General features: G+C 42.1%; 1 protein-coding gene across 5 annotated transcripts; it reads left to right on the plus strand.

The window, feature by feature from the left end:
• Positions 1-1,078: 1,078 nt before the first annotated feature.
• LOC112250365 (spermatogenesis-associated serine-rich protein 1) lies at positions 1,079-15,903 on the plus strand. Of its 5 annotated transcripts, XR_006083397.1 has the most exons (7): positions 1,079-1,533; positions 1,723-1,808; positions 2,279-2,403; positions 11,570-11,737; positions 12,528-12,633; positions 13,115-13,174; positions 13,373-15,900. XR_006083397.1 is itself a non-coding variant. In XM_024420450.2 (6 exons), exons 1-6 carry the CDS (start codon positions 1,421-1,423, stop codon positions 13,488-13,490), a joined length of 690 nt encoding a protein of 229 aa, XP_024276218.1. In that variant the 5' UTR covers positions 1,095-1,420; the 3' UTR covers positions 13,491-15,898. The 5 variants fall into 5 exon arrangements, 2 of the variants coding, with proteins under 2 accessions (XP_024276218.1, XP_024276217.1); XM_024420450.2 differs by lacking the exon at positions 1,723-1,808 and having other exon boundaries at positions 1,095-1,533; positions 13,373-15,898; XR_006083398.1 differs by lacking the exons at positions 1,079-1,533; positions 1,723-1,808 and adding an exon at positions 2,043-2,066.
• Positions 15,904-16,405: the final 502 nt, after the last annotated feature.

Raw genomic sequence — 16,405 nt, forward strand, 5'->3', positions numbered from 1 at the left:
TGTGTGTTCCTCGTGTATCCTCTGTGACTTCAAGCAAGATTTTAACCCACTTAACACCAACATTTCTCCAAGCTTTCACCATCATTGTAAAGCCCTAATTTCTCAAGATTATTCTTCATTTCATGTGATTAGTGATTCATATTAAGGTACAAAACAACAATTTATTCCCTTATTTTAAGGTAATCCCTGTTGCGTGAACTGAATGTTTTAATATAGTGAAACTATTCCTTTAAAAGAAACATTGAATAGTCAAATCATAGTGTAATGTGGGTGAGCTGGTTCTACTCTTCACACACCAACACTCGTTACCCATACTGTAGATAGACAGACTCTATTTTTCTATTTATTTAAGATGAAATCGTCAACACTGTAAAGCTTACCGAATGCTTGTAAAACTGCACATATATTGCGAAGAAGTTCTATGATGTTTTTGTTGGTTTTGGTATTCGGCACGTTTGTTTTCGGCTGTTTGAGCACACATTTTCTTCTTAAAGCAAGTCAAAGTTCGTAGCCGAAGTCTACGCCTCTTTTGTCGGTGACTGGTCAAAAACACTAGTAGTGTAGGAGTGGGAACACGAAGTGTTTGTTGTCATTCAATGAGAGATTAGTTTTCATGCAAATGTTTTCACTTGAGAAATACTGCACCAAACATCGTAGTTAGATTTAAAATTGTGACTAAGTCTTCCTTGGCAAAAACGTTGAAATGAATGACAGATTTATTGATTTATTTTAGGTTAATTCTGACTATTTTGAGGAAGTGTTTCTCACAATGTTGTTGCTACAGTGGCTCAAGAGCGACAAACAACAGCAATATTGACTGTCTTTAGGGAGTATGCAAGCACAGATGTTTGTTTCGCCTAGCGGTGTTCCGCTAGAAGCAAACCAACCCTATGTATGTGGGCACCTTCACGTTCAAACCTGTTATCTGTCGATGAGCCCTTGAGCACGGCACTTATCCAGAACGATTTACAGGAGCAATTAGGGTTACGAGCATCTGCTAAATGACTCAAATGTAAATGTAATAGTAGATATTTTATTTGACCTCTTGAGATGGGGAAACATGTTTTTATTAAGTTGAACATTTGCTCTTTATGACAGAATGTTACAATTGGGATAAATAACACGTTCTCTTCTCTCACGAAGTTACACTCCTCAAAAGGCACCTAATTGGTGGAACGACCCACCCCTCTCAGAGAAGTTTGTCATTCTCTCCTAGCAACAGCTTGGGTCGTTCTATAGGCTACAAACGTGTCATACAGGCCTATTGTTTCCAACAACCTTTTTGGGCGAGACGCATTAAACTTAATCTAGATAACATGAATGCCCGCTGCAAAACACGGTCAAAGTAAAATAGCTATCAGGATACGCTTCCTTGAAATATAAAGTAATAAACTCGTGCAAAAGGTGGTTCCCATTCAGCATGTGTTCCTTTGGCGCGTTGGACAAGCTCGGACCCCACGGCAGACACTACTCACATGGAGGAGAGATAAATTACAGACCGCACATTCGGCACATAGAGCCCAACCTAACAGAGTAAGTGATCGTCTCTAGACTATTGTATACACTGTATGAACATAAACAAAGTTGTTAAAAGGGATTCAATGTACAGGGATAAAGGGTTACGTTACAAACAACAATCTATAGTCTAGAGGTTAAAGTTTTGTAACCTACCAATCACATTATTTTGTGTGCTTTCTCTTTTTCTACACGGTTTGTTTGTAGGGTAGCTAAGATACAGAACAGGCACAGTGACCTTTGCAAGCCAAATACAAGTCCAGCGCGTTGAGAGGATCTAAGAACACCAGACTGTAGGCAATAGCATTCCTTTATAATTTCACTTCATTCATTGACATACCAAGATACGTCATTGGCAGAGTTAATGTAAGATGAACACAAAATACTAACTGAGAAAGTGTTTACTCACACCACTCCCATGTCTCTGGAACTGGCTTGACACAATGGCATTCTGACAGGGCTGTCTGTCTCATCATTAGCTATGTCACAATGTCAGAGCAGAGGAAGCTGCAGCAAGCCAGCAACCAGTAATCCTGCAGTGCTTCTAGAAGGTAGCTCAGCCTACCTCTCTCCTTATCTGCAATATATATAAATATATATCATTATGGCACCTTACCCTTAACTTAAGACAGCTAATCAAGCTATTAATTGTTAGTTGATGATTAGCTCTGTCAGGTGTGTAAGTGCTGGGCTGGAATAAAAGCCTGCACACCAAGTAGCTGTCCAGCACACGGATTGGTGACTGGGTACTGTACTTCTCCAGGTGTGACCTTGACTGGGGCTCTGGTCTGCGGTGGCTGCCTGCACCTCGCTACAGTGATGCTCCACTCCCTCACATCAAATTGATCAAGTTCCCTGAAGAGACCAGACTGCTCAGGTCCTTCCCACGTGAGTCACTGGGCTTAGATCATGTCTACAAATGATTGATTGTTTGTTTGACAATACCCCCCTCCCCATTTAATTTACCAATATATAAGAGGCCATGATTTCACAATGTACAAAACATTAAGAACTCTCTCTTTTTCCATGACATAGACTGACCAGGTGAATTGAGGTGAAAGCTAAGATCCCTTATTGATGTCACTTGTTAAATCCACTTCAATCAGTGTAAATGAAGGGGAGGAGACAGGTTAAAGAAGGATTTAGCCTTGAGACAATTGAGACATGGATTGTGTATGTGTGCCTTTCAAAGGGTGATTGGGCAAGACAAAACATGTAAGTGCCTTTGAACGTGGTATGGTAGTAGTTGCCAGGGGCACTGGTATTTCGCTGTTGGGTATTTCACGCTCATCAGTTTCCCGTGGGTATCAAGAATGGTCCACCGAACGCGATGGTAGGGGACGCCATGTGCGACTGACGTGTTTTCCGTTAGCTCCCGTGGTATTCTTAAAGTTTATGTGAATTCTGCAGCAGAACCGTATTTATTTTCAAATATTAATTTGGTGATCCCTTTCTGTAAAAACCAAGACTACTTTGCTTCCGAATGTCAGCATGTCGACCAAACATAAGGATGACTTTGAGAAAACCCGGCCTACAAGACCCGCTCTCATCACCGCCCTCTCCTGAGTCTGAGGGCCCGGGGACACACACTTTACCCGGGGGCGCGGCTTGGCCTGGCGGCACTGAAATGAACATTCTCGAGGCCATCAAACTACTACGCTCTGAGATAGTTGAAATGAAAACACAGGTGGTTGCTACGATTGAGGCCAGAATACAGGAGGTTTCTGATACTTTAAAAGCAGATTTAACCATCCTGCGGAACAAGACTGTGCCAGCAATCACAATACTCAAAACAACAACTGCGTCACACACTACAACGATTGCAGCACTGGAGACCTCCGCTACTAATGTCTCCGATATAACTACATCCCTGGAGGCTGAAGTTAAACGCCTAGCTGCGGATTTGAAAAAGGTGAAGGAGAGCTGTGTGAGTCTAGAGGGATTCTCTCGCCGCAATAATCTGAGACTTGTATTGGTCCCAGAGTCTGCGGAAATGCATCGCGCCACGGATTTCGTTTCAGGGCTGCTGAAGGATGTTCTTGCCTTAGATGAAAAGCCCCTGATTGATCGAGCCCACCGGTCGCTGCGCCCAAAGCCCCGGGATGGGGAGAGGCCCCGTGACATAATTCTTCGAGTGCACTTTTTTCATGAGAAGATGGAGATCCTCCGACGAGCCCGCAATACCACTCTGAGCTTTCAAGGACAGAGCTTTTCCATATACCAGGACTACTCCCCCACTGTTTCCAGGCAGCGCGCAGCTTTCGGACAGGCCAAACGAGTACTTCGGGACCATCCAAGTGTGAAGTATGGACTGCGATTCCCGGCCCGTTTATGGATATCTCATGAGGGTAAAGACTACACATTTGAATCTCCAGATGAGGCTATGGCTCACATTCAACGTCACATCAAGAAGTCTTGAATATGCTCACAGTTCAGCAACTGTTGCTTGCGAACTGTGGATAGTAAGTAACCCACTTGTGGTACAATTATGTTTAGATATAACAGGCTAGTCTTGTATAGTTGGTGGAACTATTCAGGCTTATTTGATGTGATCTAATGTTTTGATCATCTAGTGTGCGTGCCTTATCTCGCTCACCTATTTAGTTTGTTTACACATTGTCTCAGTGACTATAAATATTTTTGGTTATTTGTTTACTGCATCCGTTTGCATTGACCCAGTAAACAGTAAATGTCTCCCGAGGCTACACGGTTTTTGGGACCTCACTTTAATTTTAAAAGTTTTGAGCGTCATTTATGCCCAGCAAACGTTCAACGTTGCGCACACATAGTTTTTTGGTATTGGGTGTAAGCTGTCTCAGCTTCAACTAGACTACTATTATAATTACTATTATTTTTGATTGTCTTACTACGATTTCCTTACTTCAAATTAGATTTTTGGCTGAGAGCCTTTATACATTTTATTTATTCTCTCTCAATGCCTGTTATGAGATTGGGAATACAATTATATACATCTACAAGTGGTGCTTTTGTCATTCCGTTTGCACAGGGGATTCGCCTTTTTTTTATTTGAAAAAATACATACAAATCTTTCTTTCTGCTGCTTGATCCACTAACAAAACGTGACTTTAAAGAGCGGGACTGTGGGTTTAGGTTTAAGACCGCACTCTCACAGACATACTGTGCAAAGAGAACATGCTCTATTTAGGCTTGTACCTCGTTTGGGGAGGTATTGTCTGGGATGGGGGGAGGGGGTGGGGGGGCAGGTTGAATTGTTCAGTTCTAATGTTGTCATTCTGTCTTCTTAGTTTTTTTTCTGTACTTTTTCCAAACATTTACCACTGTACATTATTACTCTGAGATGTTATTCTGGGGGTTTTGGGCGCTCATTGCTTTTCCATTCTATGCTCTAATGAGAGGGTTGAATAACGGGAATGCCCAGAGGGGCCGAAATAATACGATCAAGTACATTTCTTGGAATACCAAAGGGGTTAACAACCCGGTGAAGCGTAAGAGGGTGTTGACACACTTAAAGGGTTTGAATGCAAATATTGCATTTCTACAAGAGACTCACTTGAGGACTGGTGAGCATTTTAGGATGCGTAAGGACAGGGTTGGTCAAGTGTTCCACTCAAACTTTCATAGTAAATCGAGAGGTGCTGCTATTCTGGTTGATAAAGCTACTCCCTTTGTAGCTTCTGAGGTTATTGCTGATCCTAAGGGACGATACGTCATAGTAACCGGTGAACTGTTTTCTACCCCTCTTGTTTTGGCTAGTGTTTATGCTCCCAATTGGGATGACACAAGTTTAATTTCTTCCTTTCTGTCTGCTATTCCCAATTTTAGATTCTCATTTGTTGATTTTAGGGGGATTTCAACTGTAAATGTCCCCAGTTCTTAACAAGTCCTCACAAACAAATACAGGCCCATCTAAATGTGCCCTACTTATTCAAACCTTTCTTCAGAAATATGCTATGTTTGAGGCCTGGCGTTTCCTACATCCTACAGATAGACAGTATTCCTTTTATTCTCATGTTCATCAAACATACTCCCGGATTGATTACTTCTTTTTGGACAAAAACTTCTGCCTAACCTTCGGCAGTGTACTTACGAGAGTATTGTTATCTCTGACCATTCACCATTAGTGCTTGAACTAGAGTTTCCCCAGCGACCTCCTATGTGTTATCAATGGCGTCTCAACCCCATTTTACTCTCAGATAAGGAGTTTGTCAATTTCATTTCTTCTGAAATCACCTTATTCCTAGAAACTAATTCAACACCAGGTATGTCCTGCTCTACCATATGGGAGTCTCTCAAAGCATACCTACGTGGCCAAATTATTTCTTATACAGCCAACCAAAACAGAGTTCGCTCCCAGCGACTTTGGGACCTGAGCGAGTCCATAGCCACATTGGATGAGAAGTATGCTACGGATCCTTCCTCTGATCTGCATAATGAGCGCCAACTACTCCAATCTGAATTTGATGAGCTTTCTACCAGGCAAGCTGAACAGTTACTCTTGCGAGCTCGATACAAAGTCTATGAACAAGGCGACAAGGCCAGTAAATTCCTTGCGCATCAGATCCGTAAATCTGAGGCCTCACGTTTAATCCCACAAATAAGGACCCCGTCTGGTGCCACCACAGTTATACATAAAGAGATCAATGATCAATTTAAACAATTTTACTCTGCGCTATACACCTCTGAATTCCTTCAAGACCCCTTGCTGATTGACTCCTTCTTTAATGGCTTGAATATGCCTTCAATTGATACAGACTCCCATGACTGTCTAGAAGAAGAATTTACGCTTGAGGAGATTGCAACAGCAGTGTCCGCAATGAAAAGTGGTAAATCATCGGGTCCGGACGGTTATCCAACCGAATTTTACAGGACGTTTTCCGGTCTGCTTTGCCCATTCTTGTCTCGACTATTTCCAGAGTTCCTCAATACTTCAAAGCTACCGCCTAGTCTTTATCAGGCTTCAATTTCATTACTACTAAAGAAAAACAAAGACCCCCTGGAATGTGGATCCTATCGCCCAATCTCACTTTTAAACTGTGATTACAAAATCCTAGCTAAGCTTTTAGCCATCCGTATGGAAGGCTTGCTGCACCAAGTAATACACTCTGACCAGACTGGCTTTGTGAGAAATAGGCATTTATTTTTCAATATTAGGCGCCTTATAAATATACTGTACTCCCCAGCGTCGGAGGACCCGGAGGTGGTGGTCTCGCTTGATGCCGAAAAAGCGTTTGACCGCGTTGAGTGGGATTACCTAACAGCTGCCCTTTATAGATTTGGCTTTGGCCCCAAGTTCATTGCGTGGATAAAGATTCTTTATTTTTCCCCCATGGCTTCGGTACGAACTAATAACTTGTCCTCTGACTATTTTCCCTTGCACCGCGGATCCAGACAGGGTTGCCCACTCTCCCCTTGTTGTTTGCTTTGGCAATCGAATCTCTCGCCATTGCACTACGCTCTAATGATGCCATTCAAGGCATAATCAGGGCGGGCTGGGTGCAGAAAGTCTCGCTATATGCTGACGACCTCCTTTTGTTTATCTCCAACCCCGATACCTCATTGCCACGTGCCCTATCTGTTCTTAAAAAGTTTGGATCAATCTTAGGGTACAAGCTGAATCTAGGCAAGAGTGAGCTTTTTCCGGTAAACAAGGCTGCTTTAAAGTGCTCTTTTACAAGTTCTCAGTTTAGGATTGTCCGGGATCAATTCACTTACTTGGGAGTAAAAGTGACAAGGAAATATTCAAATTTGTTTCAGGAAAACTTTGATGCTCTAGCAGACAGATTGTTTCAATCTTTAACTTTTTGGAATTCGCTACCCCTTTCTCTTATCGGAAGGATTAATGTCATTAAAATGAATGTGTTTGCCCAAATTTTTATATTTATTTCAATGTTTACCCATTTTTATTCCAAAATCTTTTTTTATTTCACTGGATCAAACATTCATGCATTTTATTTGGGATGGCAAGGTACCACAGATTGGTAGAAAACATTTACAGAAGCCTAGGTCATTGGGGGGTTTAGCTCTACCAAATTTTCAGACATACTACTGGGCTGCAAATTTCAGAGCCATTCTGTACTGGCTGCAGACTGATCCTACTGGCCCTAGACCACTCTGGGTCCAGATGGAGTCTGAATCGTGTAAACCTGCAGCACTTTCCTCTGTGCTGTGCTCGTCTCTCCCAGTGTCCCTAGGCAAAAGGTGTGCCAACCCAATTGTAAAGCAGTCTCTTACAATTTGGAATCAGTTCCGTTTAGCCTTTAGCCTCCGAGGCTTTTCTCTATCAGGCCCAATCAATCAGAACATTTTATTTCCTCCATCTTTGAATGATGGGGCTTTTGGCATTTGGCACTCACTAGGCCTTTCCTCGCTAGCCCAATTATTCTTTGATACATTTGCCTCTTTTTCTCAGCTGCAAGAAAAGTTCAATCTCCCCCAATCCCACTTTTTCCGCTATCTCCAGACTAGAAACTTTGTCAGGGCTAACACACCCGGATTTCCCAATAGGCCTGCGAATACAGCTATAGAGAGCATCTTGGAGCTGAACAAGCTTCCTAGGGGTGCAATTTCAGATGTATATGCAATCATTCATGACTTACAGAACCCTTCTTTGGTGCCTTTAAAGACTCGATGGGAAAAGGATTTGGGGGAGGAACTTGGGGAAGACGCCTGGGAATCTGTGCTGCACAGGGTGCACTCGTCCTCTTTTAGCACTAGACACAGCCTCATTCAATTCAAGGTGGTTCACCGTATCCACTGGTCGGGGGCCAAACTTGGAAGAATATTCTCTGATTTTGATCCTACCTGTGTCAGATGTAAAGTGGAACCAGCCACACTGTTGCATATGTTTTGGGGCTGTCATAAACTGTCAGGTTTCTGGGAATTCATATTTAAATGTTTCTCTGATATATATGACACTGTTATAGATCCGTCTCCCCTTACAGCCCTTTTTGGAGTACTGCCCATGGGTACCCCCTATCAAGAATCCAGTCGGACACTGTTGCTTATACAACTCTTTTAGCTAGACGGCTAATACTACAGAACTGGAAGATGGCAGCTCCCCCATCTTATAAATATTGGGTGAGGGATGTGTTATGCTCTCTGAAACTAGAAAAAAATTAATTCAGGTGGGAACCCCAAACTGTTTGAGGCTTGGGCTCCATTCCGGTCTTACTTTAAACAGTCCATCCTCTGATGGCATTCCAATTAATACTAAAATAAGTCTGTGACTTAAGGATTGGAGGAGCTTCTCTCTGTGTTTTTGCTGGGGGGGGCATTAAGGTGCATGTGCTTATTGATGTGATCCGCAGATGCCTTGTTCATCTTGCCCAGGCAGAGACTGAAGTGTGAGCTTGTTTTTCCCAGTTATTTTTACATTTTGTTCACGCCTACATGAATAATCATTTTATTTTTTTATTTTAAAGCATTGTAAACTTTTTTTTTGTCCAGTGGATGGTCGGTCTGTGGCCATGACTCTCTGTGAGTGGTTGCATTTCTCCACCCTTATCCCTTGACTGTTTACAGGAACAATTGTGAGGTGTTTGCTCTGTCCCTGTACTATAGATGGCCCTTTAACCTCTGTAGCCTTCTGCCTGGTGTGTTTAACTTGTCTAAAGTATGGTATCTTTAAAGCTATTTTTTTTTTGTTTTTTTATTTGTATTTTTTTCTAGTTGAGTATATTATTTATATTGCTTTGTCGTGTGTGTGTGTGTGTGTGTGTGTGTGTGTATGTTCAAAACTTAATAAACAGAGTGAAAAAAAAGAATGGTCCACCACCCAAAGGACATCCAGCCAACTTGACACAACTGTGGGAAGCATTGGAGTCAACATGGGCCAGCATCCATGTGGAATGCTCCCTGTGGAATTCTGTAAAGTGAGTGTGGAAGAGGTGAAAAAACTGTCTATCAACAATGACAAGCCATCAGGGTCTGACAACTTGGATGGAAAGTTACTGAGGATAATAGTGGACGATATTGCCACTCCCATTTGCCATATCTTTAATCTTGGCCTACTAGAAAGTGTGTAACCTCATTCTTGGAGGAAAGCAAAAGTTATTCCGCTACCTAAGAATAGTAAAGCCCCCCTTTACTGGTTCAAATAGCCGACCAATCAGCCTGTTACCAACACTTAGTAAACTTTTGGGAAAAAAATGTTTTTGTCCAGATACAATGCAATTTTACAGACTTTCAGCACACTTATAGGGAAAGATATTCAACAAGCACGGCACTTACACAAATGACTGATGATTGGCTGAGAGAAATTGATGATAAAACAATTGTGGGAGCTGTTTTGTTAGACTTAAGAGCGGCTTTTGGCATTATCGATCATAGTCTGCTAATAGAAAACTTGTGTTATGGCTTTACACCCCCTTCTATATTGTGGATAAAGAGTTACCTATCTAACAGAACACAGAGGGTGTTCTTTAATGGAAGCCTCTCCAATACAATCCAGGTAGAATCAGGAATTCCCCAGGGCAGCTGTCTAGGCCCCTTACTATTTTCAATCTTTACTAATGACATGCCACTGGCCTTGAGTAAAGCCAGTGTGTCATGTATGCGGATGAATCAACACTATTTACGTCAGCTACTACAGCGAGTGAAATCACTACAGGACTTAACAAAGGGCAGTTAGTTTCAGAGTGAGTGGAAAGTAATCAGTTAGTCCAAAATATTAAAACAACTAAAAGCATTGTATTTGGGACAAATCATTCACTAAACCCTAAACCTCAACTAAATACTGTAATGAAAAATGTGGAAATTGAGCAAGTTGAGATGACTAAACTGTTTGGAGTAACCCTGGATTGTAAACGGTCATGGTCAACACATGTTGATACAACAGTAGCTGAGATGGGGAGAAGTCTGTTCATAATAAAGCACTGCTCTGCATTTTTAACAACACTATCAAAAAGGCAGGTCCTACAGGCTCTAGTTTTGTCATGCCTGGACTACAGTTGTGTGGTCAGGTGCCACAAAGGGACCTTGGAAATTTACAATTGGCTCAGAACAGGGCAGCACAGCTGGGCCTTAAATGTACACAGAAAGCTAATGTTAATAATATGCAGTAAATCTCTCATGGTTCAAAATGGAGGAGTGATAGACTTCATCCTTACTTGTTTTTGTATGAAGCGTTGACATGCTGAATGCACCGAGTTGTCTGTTTAAACTACTACCACACAGCTCGGACACCCATGCATACCCCACAAGATATGAGGTGCTCCCGAGTGCTGCAGCGGTCTAAGGCACTACATCTCAGCCCTAGAAGCATCACTACAGAACCTGGTTCGATTCCAGGCTGTATCCAGCCGTGATTGTCCCATAGGGCGGCTCACAATTGGCCCGGGTTTGGCCGAGGTAGGCCGTCATTGTAAATAAGAATTTGTTCTTTACTGACTTGCCTAGTTAAATAAAAATAAAATGCCAACAAAAGTCTCTTCACAACCCCCAAGTCCAGAACAGACTATGGGAGGGGCATAGTACAACATAGAGCCATGGCTACATGGAACACTTCCACATCAGGTAACTGATGCAAGCAGTAGAATCAGATTAAAAAATATATAAAAATACACCTTCTAGAACAGCGGGGACTGTGAAGAGGCACACACAGGCACAGACGCACATGATAAGACACGCACTCTACACAGATGTACACATGGATTTTGTATTGTAGATATGTAATAGTAGAGTAGGTTCCTGAGGGAACACACTTAATGTGTTGTGTTAAGAAATGTAATATTTTAACTTGTATATAACTGCCTTAATGTTGCTGGACCCCAGGAAGAGGCAGCAGTTAATGGGAATCCTTAATAAATACAAACACCTTGTAGAGTCCATGCCCTGACAAATCGAGGCTGTTCTGAGGGCAAAAAATGTGTTCTTAATGTTTTGTACACTGTGTATAAAGTGCCAATAATCTGACAAACAGTACCTCGTCAGTAACCCCTATTGAATGTACAGTACTACATCATAAATAGAACTGTGTGACGTCATTCTTTATTCGATCACTAACGCTGATGTTTTGCATACTATTTATCAAACCTCTATTTACGTCTATTACTCTCTTTATTTATTTCTGTAGAGGCCAACATGGTGTCCCAGACTGAGTGGACGTTTTATCCCAACTTTGGTCAGCCCAGAACCTTCCATGTTGGCAAACGCTGTTTGCTGGAGGGAGGTCACCAGTATAGGACCATACGGTGTTCTTCAGAGAGAACTCTGGAGGTCACCATCGGGAGGAAAAAACAAGGTATGTATTGCAAATATTCAGTAGCAGTGAAAACGCATACGTTTTGCAGAATGTTCAAAGTATTATTTCAACAAAATTATCCGATGAAGGCTATTGTGTTAAGTAGTTTAAGTAGTTTAGGATTATCTGCGTTTATGGTTAGGCTTTCTGATGGTACATTGGAATGCATGACTTAGGCTAATAGAAGAATACATTCTAGATTGGCTATGCTCTTGTAACGGCTGTTTGAAGAAGGTGAGGACCAAAGCGCAGCGTGGTACGTGTTCATGTTTGTTTATTGACACTGAACACTAAATACAAAAATAACAAAAGGGAATAAACAAAACAGTCCTGAAAGGTGAAAAACACTAAACAGAAATCAACTACCCACAAAACCCATATGGGAAAAAGCTACCTAAGTATGGTTCTCAATCAGAGACAACGATAGACAGCTGCCTCTGATTGAGAACCACACCTGGCCAAAACAACAAAGAAAAACAAAACATAGAAACTGAACATAGAATGCCCACCCTAGTCACACCCTGGCCTAACCAAAATCGAGAATAAAAGCCTCTCTATGGCCGGGGCGTGACAGCTCTGTGTAATTTCTCCTGGACAGACTAAGTAAACATACAATTACATTTTATTTCTGGGTTAAACAAGGTTATGCTCAGTGTTAGATGTATTATAATCTCAGTTAACCCAGAACTAAAATCTTGCATTATTTGGTCAGATGCTCGATTATGTTTACGTAGTCTGTAGACAAGAGAATATATGTATCATAATGTAGCCGCTTGTTCCTCCATTCCAGCCAGGTTTACCTGCCATTCTGCACCTGGTTCTAGAGCCTATCTAACACCTGAGTACAGTCCTGACTTTCACAAGTTTGGATCAACATTACCAACAACACATTTTGGGTAAGGTTTTTGTTTTCCTTCAGTTGTGTTGATAGTATATTTGATTGAAATAGGATACAGTAGGCTACGAGGCTGTAGATATATTGTAGCTCTGTCTTGTTTTCATACATGAATTACTACAGATGGCTGAAAGATGGTGCTATTGGTCTTTATATTGCCCAGTTTCAAGGGACAAACAGCAAGTGTACAACAATTTAGCACACAGGGAGCGTCCCAATAATCTCTCCTTTCACCTGAAGTGTACACTTGTTCACTACTTCCAACCAATCTAAAGGTAGATTGCTGGAGTCATAGGGCAGTGGGAGCGTCCACCATATTTCCTTTCAAATCAGTGAAGGGGAGTGGACAAATGCACCATTTGGAAGGAAAGAGAGATAATTGAGACATAACCACAGTTTCACATTTGTGAAAAGATGGGTATCAGCATGCTCAGTGACGTGTGATGGTGGTTTCATACTCACAGTGGAATTGTCCTCTGTAGGTCACTGACCTTCAGTGCAGATACATTCGTTCCTCTTCAGCCACCTCCAAAAAAGACATGGTGAGACATATAACCAATTAAGATAACGTTTAAACTTGTGCACTTCTGGAGACCTGGGGAAGAAGAATTGTATTTAACAAGTGATATTATTTATGCAAATGTACATGATTGATGCAAGGTTTACATGAAGAGGCATTCCAGATGTATAGTATGTTTTGCCATTTATTTGTGGCTGGTGTTTGTGATGTCTTTCTGCAGTATTCCATATGTAGCGAGGAAGAGGATGGAGGACAGGGAGGCAGACATACTGGAAGTGAAGAAGCTGAGTAAATGGAGGCCTGCACCAGTCATATTCAAAACTGTGCTGGACAACTGACATGTCAAAATGTTTTTTGGATGAATGAGGAGAAATGGATAACGATTCCAAACTGTATATTATGATCATTCGGCATGATTACAGCCACGTGGTTTTGATTCTACTGTAGTTTGATAAGGAAGTTTGGTGGGAGGGGGGGATCAATGATGTAATAAAGTGTGACTAATTGTCATGACATAATTTGGAGCTTTTGCCATCACTATTCACTTTTGAACAATTGGGTTATGCAATTTGCTGAGGGGAGATAAGCAACAATAAGCCAAGCAGGGAAAAAAAGTTCCCAGGTGGCCTGACTTTGCTGAGTTCCAAAAGCAATTAGGTCAGCAACAGTTGATAACCTGACCTCTGTTTTGCCTTATAGTCTGGCAGAGGTGCTTCGCATAGATTTCCTTAATTCCCAGGGGAAGATAAGTGGTGGTCTCAATCCCTCCTTCAGCAAAACAACACTGCTGATCCCGTTCAGGATAGACAGGGACAACTAGGGCTGCCACTATTAGCTGCTTAGTCACTTCAGCATGCCTCAAGGTTAGGGAGGGGGTGTGTACAGGTTTTTAATAATGGTCCCATGTATCTCTGCATTCATGACATGTCGGATCAAGGAAACTCTGAATTTTTACAACATTGTAGAAAGATGATAGGCGGTAGGCCGTTCAGAGTTTTCCAATTGGAAAGTATCAGAATCAACCAATAGAAAGCTACACGCAAATAACTTATTTCGGAGGTTTGGAGGTTCCGACATGTGATGAATGCAGCATCTGTGTTATGGTACGTTTTCATTTGCGGAGGCTTTCCAGACCGACAAGCAAAGGGTAGAGCAGGAATCGTATAGGTCAGTGGGTTAGCCTGGGCATGTTCAGTACAAAAACGTTTTTGAATGTTTCCTTTAAGTGTACTTTTTTGAGATTACTAATGTCACTGTCCCACTACAAAAAAACAAAATTGAATTGAAATGAAATACTGTAGAATTCCATTCATTCCTATGGAGGACTGCTCCTACTGGGGAGTGCCAATACGGCCAACCAGTGCCTTCAAAGCCTCTCAATGGCCAATAAATAACATCAGCAATCCAGAGTTTATATACATCGTTGTTACCCACTTCTCTCTACGTATGTGACACTAGCCACAATAGTGGAATTTGTGTTTCGTCTGCAAAATCGAAGTCCCTCATTGAAAGTGCTGCAAACGGATACAAATAGTGGATTCATGCCATATTTGGACTAGATAATACTAAACAAGGTTGGAATGTTATTACATATTTGTTGACACGATGGGTTCACAATCCATAGCTAAGGCTGTTCAGTGCATATAAGTATGCCCCAATGCAATTATGCAGTCTAATACATCCACAATGGGATTTCAACAGTTTGTTTCTCTCTGTTGTCAAACTAATTAATTATTTTATTTCATTTAAAATTAGGCAACAACATTCCAACCTTTAGCATTATCTAGTCCAAATATGTCATGATTCCACTATTGGTAACCATTGCATCCTTTTCAACGAGGGACTTTAATTTTGAAAGCAAACCGCAAATTCCACACATTGTAGCCCTGCACGGGCATTCATTTTAAGTCCGAGCCCTAGCCATGCCGTTCAGACCCTAGCCTACCACAGGCCTGATTTGCTTCTGCCAAATGTAAGGGCCGAGCTTGGGCTCCATTAGTTGCTGCTCTCTGTCTGTCACTCACTCCTTGCACGCGTTTACATTTTTACATTTGAGTAATTTATCAGACCCTCTTATCCAGAGCGAGTTCATACATTTTCATACTGGTCCCCTGTGGGAATCAAAGCCACAACCCTGGCATTGCAAGTGCCATGCTCTACCAAGTGAGCCACACAGGACTAGCAAAACCATTGCCTCATAGCGGCTCTGATCAATTTAGTGATACCCGAGCCCTGCCTGTACCCTGGTTATTGATGAAAAAACAGGCCCTACGTGGCCCTAACCCGATGTACAGTATAATGTCGGGGCCGTCAGGCTCGGGTCAGGTAGCAGAGCTCTAAATCAAATCAAATATATTGGTCACATACACATATTTAGCAGATGTTATTGCGGGTGTAGCGAAATGCTTGTGTTCCTAGCTCCAACTGTGCAGTAGTACCTAACAATTTACATCACTACACAAATCTAAAAGTAAAAGAATGGAATTAAGAAATATATAAATATTAGGACAAGCAATGTCGGAGTGGCATTGACTAAATACAGTAGAATGGAATACAGTATATACATTTGAGATCAGTAAAGCAGAATGTGAACATAATTAAAGTGACTACTGTTTCATTATTAAAGTGTCCAGTGATTCTATGTCTATGTATATAGGGCAGCAGCCTCTAAGATGCAGGGTTGAGTAGCCGGCTGGTGATTGCTATTTAACAGTCTGATGGCCTTGAGATAGAAGCTGTTTTCAGCTCGGTCCCAGCTTTGATGTACATGTACTGACTTTGCGGGGTGAACAGGCCATGGCTCGGTTGGTTGATGTCCTTGATGATCTTTTTGGCCTTCCTGTGACATCGGGTGCTGTAGGTGTCCTGGAGGGCAGGCAGTGTGCCCCCGGTGATGCGTTGGGCAGAACGTATCACCCTCTGGAGTGCCCTGGGTTGCGGGGAGTGCAGTTGCCGTACCAGGCGGTGATACAGCCCGACACAATTCTCTCAATTGTGCATCTGTAAATGTTTTTGAGGGTCTTAGGGGCCAAGCCAAATTTCTTCACCCTCCTGTGGTTGAAGAGGCGCTGTTGCACCGCCTTCACCACACTCTGTGTGGGTGGACCAATTCAGATTGTCAGTAATATGTACGCCGAGGAAGTTAAAGCTTTCCACCTTCACCACTGCAGTCCGTCGATGTGGATAGGGGTGTGCTCCCTCTGCTCTTTCCTGAAGTCCACGATCAGCTCTTTCATTTTGTTGACGTTGAGTA

This window comes from Oncorhynchus tshawytscha, linkage group LG05 (genome assembly GCF_018296145.1).
Source record: "Oncorhynchus tshawytscha isolate Ot180627B linkage group LG05, Otsh_v2.0, whole genome shotgun sequence".
In the NCBI taxonomy this organism is placed as follows: Eukaryota; Metazoa; Chordata; class Actinopteri; order Salmoniformes; family Salmonidae; genus Oncorhynchus; species Oncorhynchus tshawytscha.

Coding starts and splice junctions, on each gene's coding strand:
- LOC112250365 (XM_024420449.2), top strand. CDS start 2,999: ATGTCAGCATGTCGACCAAACATAAGGATGACTTTGAGAAAACCCGGC. Junction 3,864..11,569: donor TTTATGGATATCTCATGAGG/GTAAAGACTACA, acceptor TTATTTCTGTAG/AGGCCAACATGGTGTCCCAG. Junction 11,738..12,527: donor CATCGGGAGGAAAAAACAAG/GTATGTATTGCA, acceptor CCTCCATTCCAG/CCAGGTTTACCTGCCATTCT.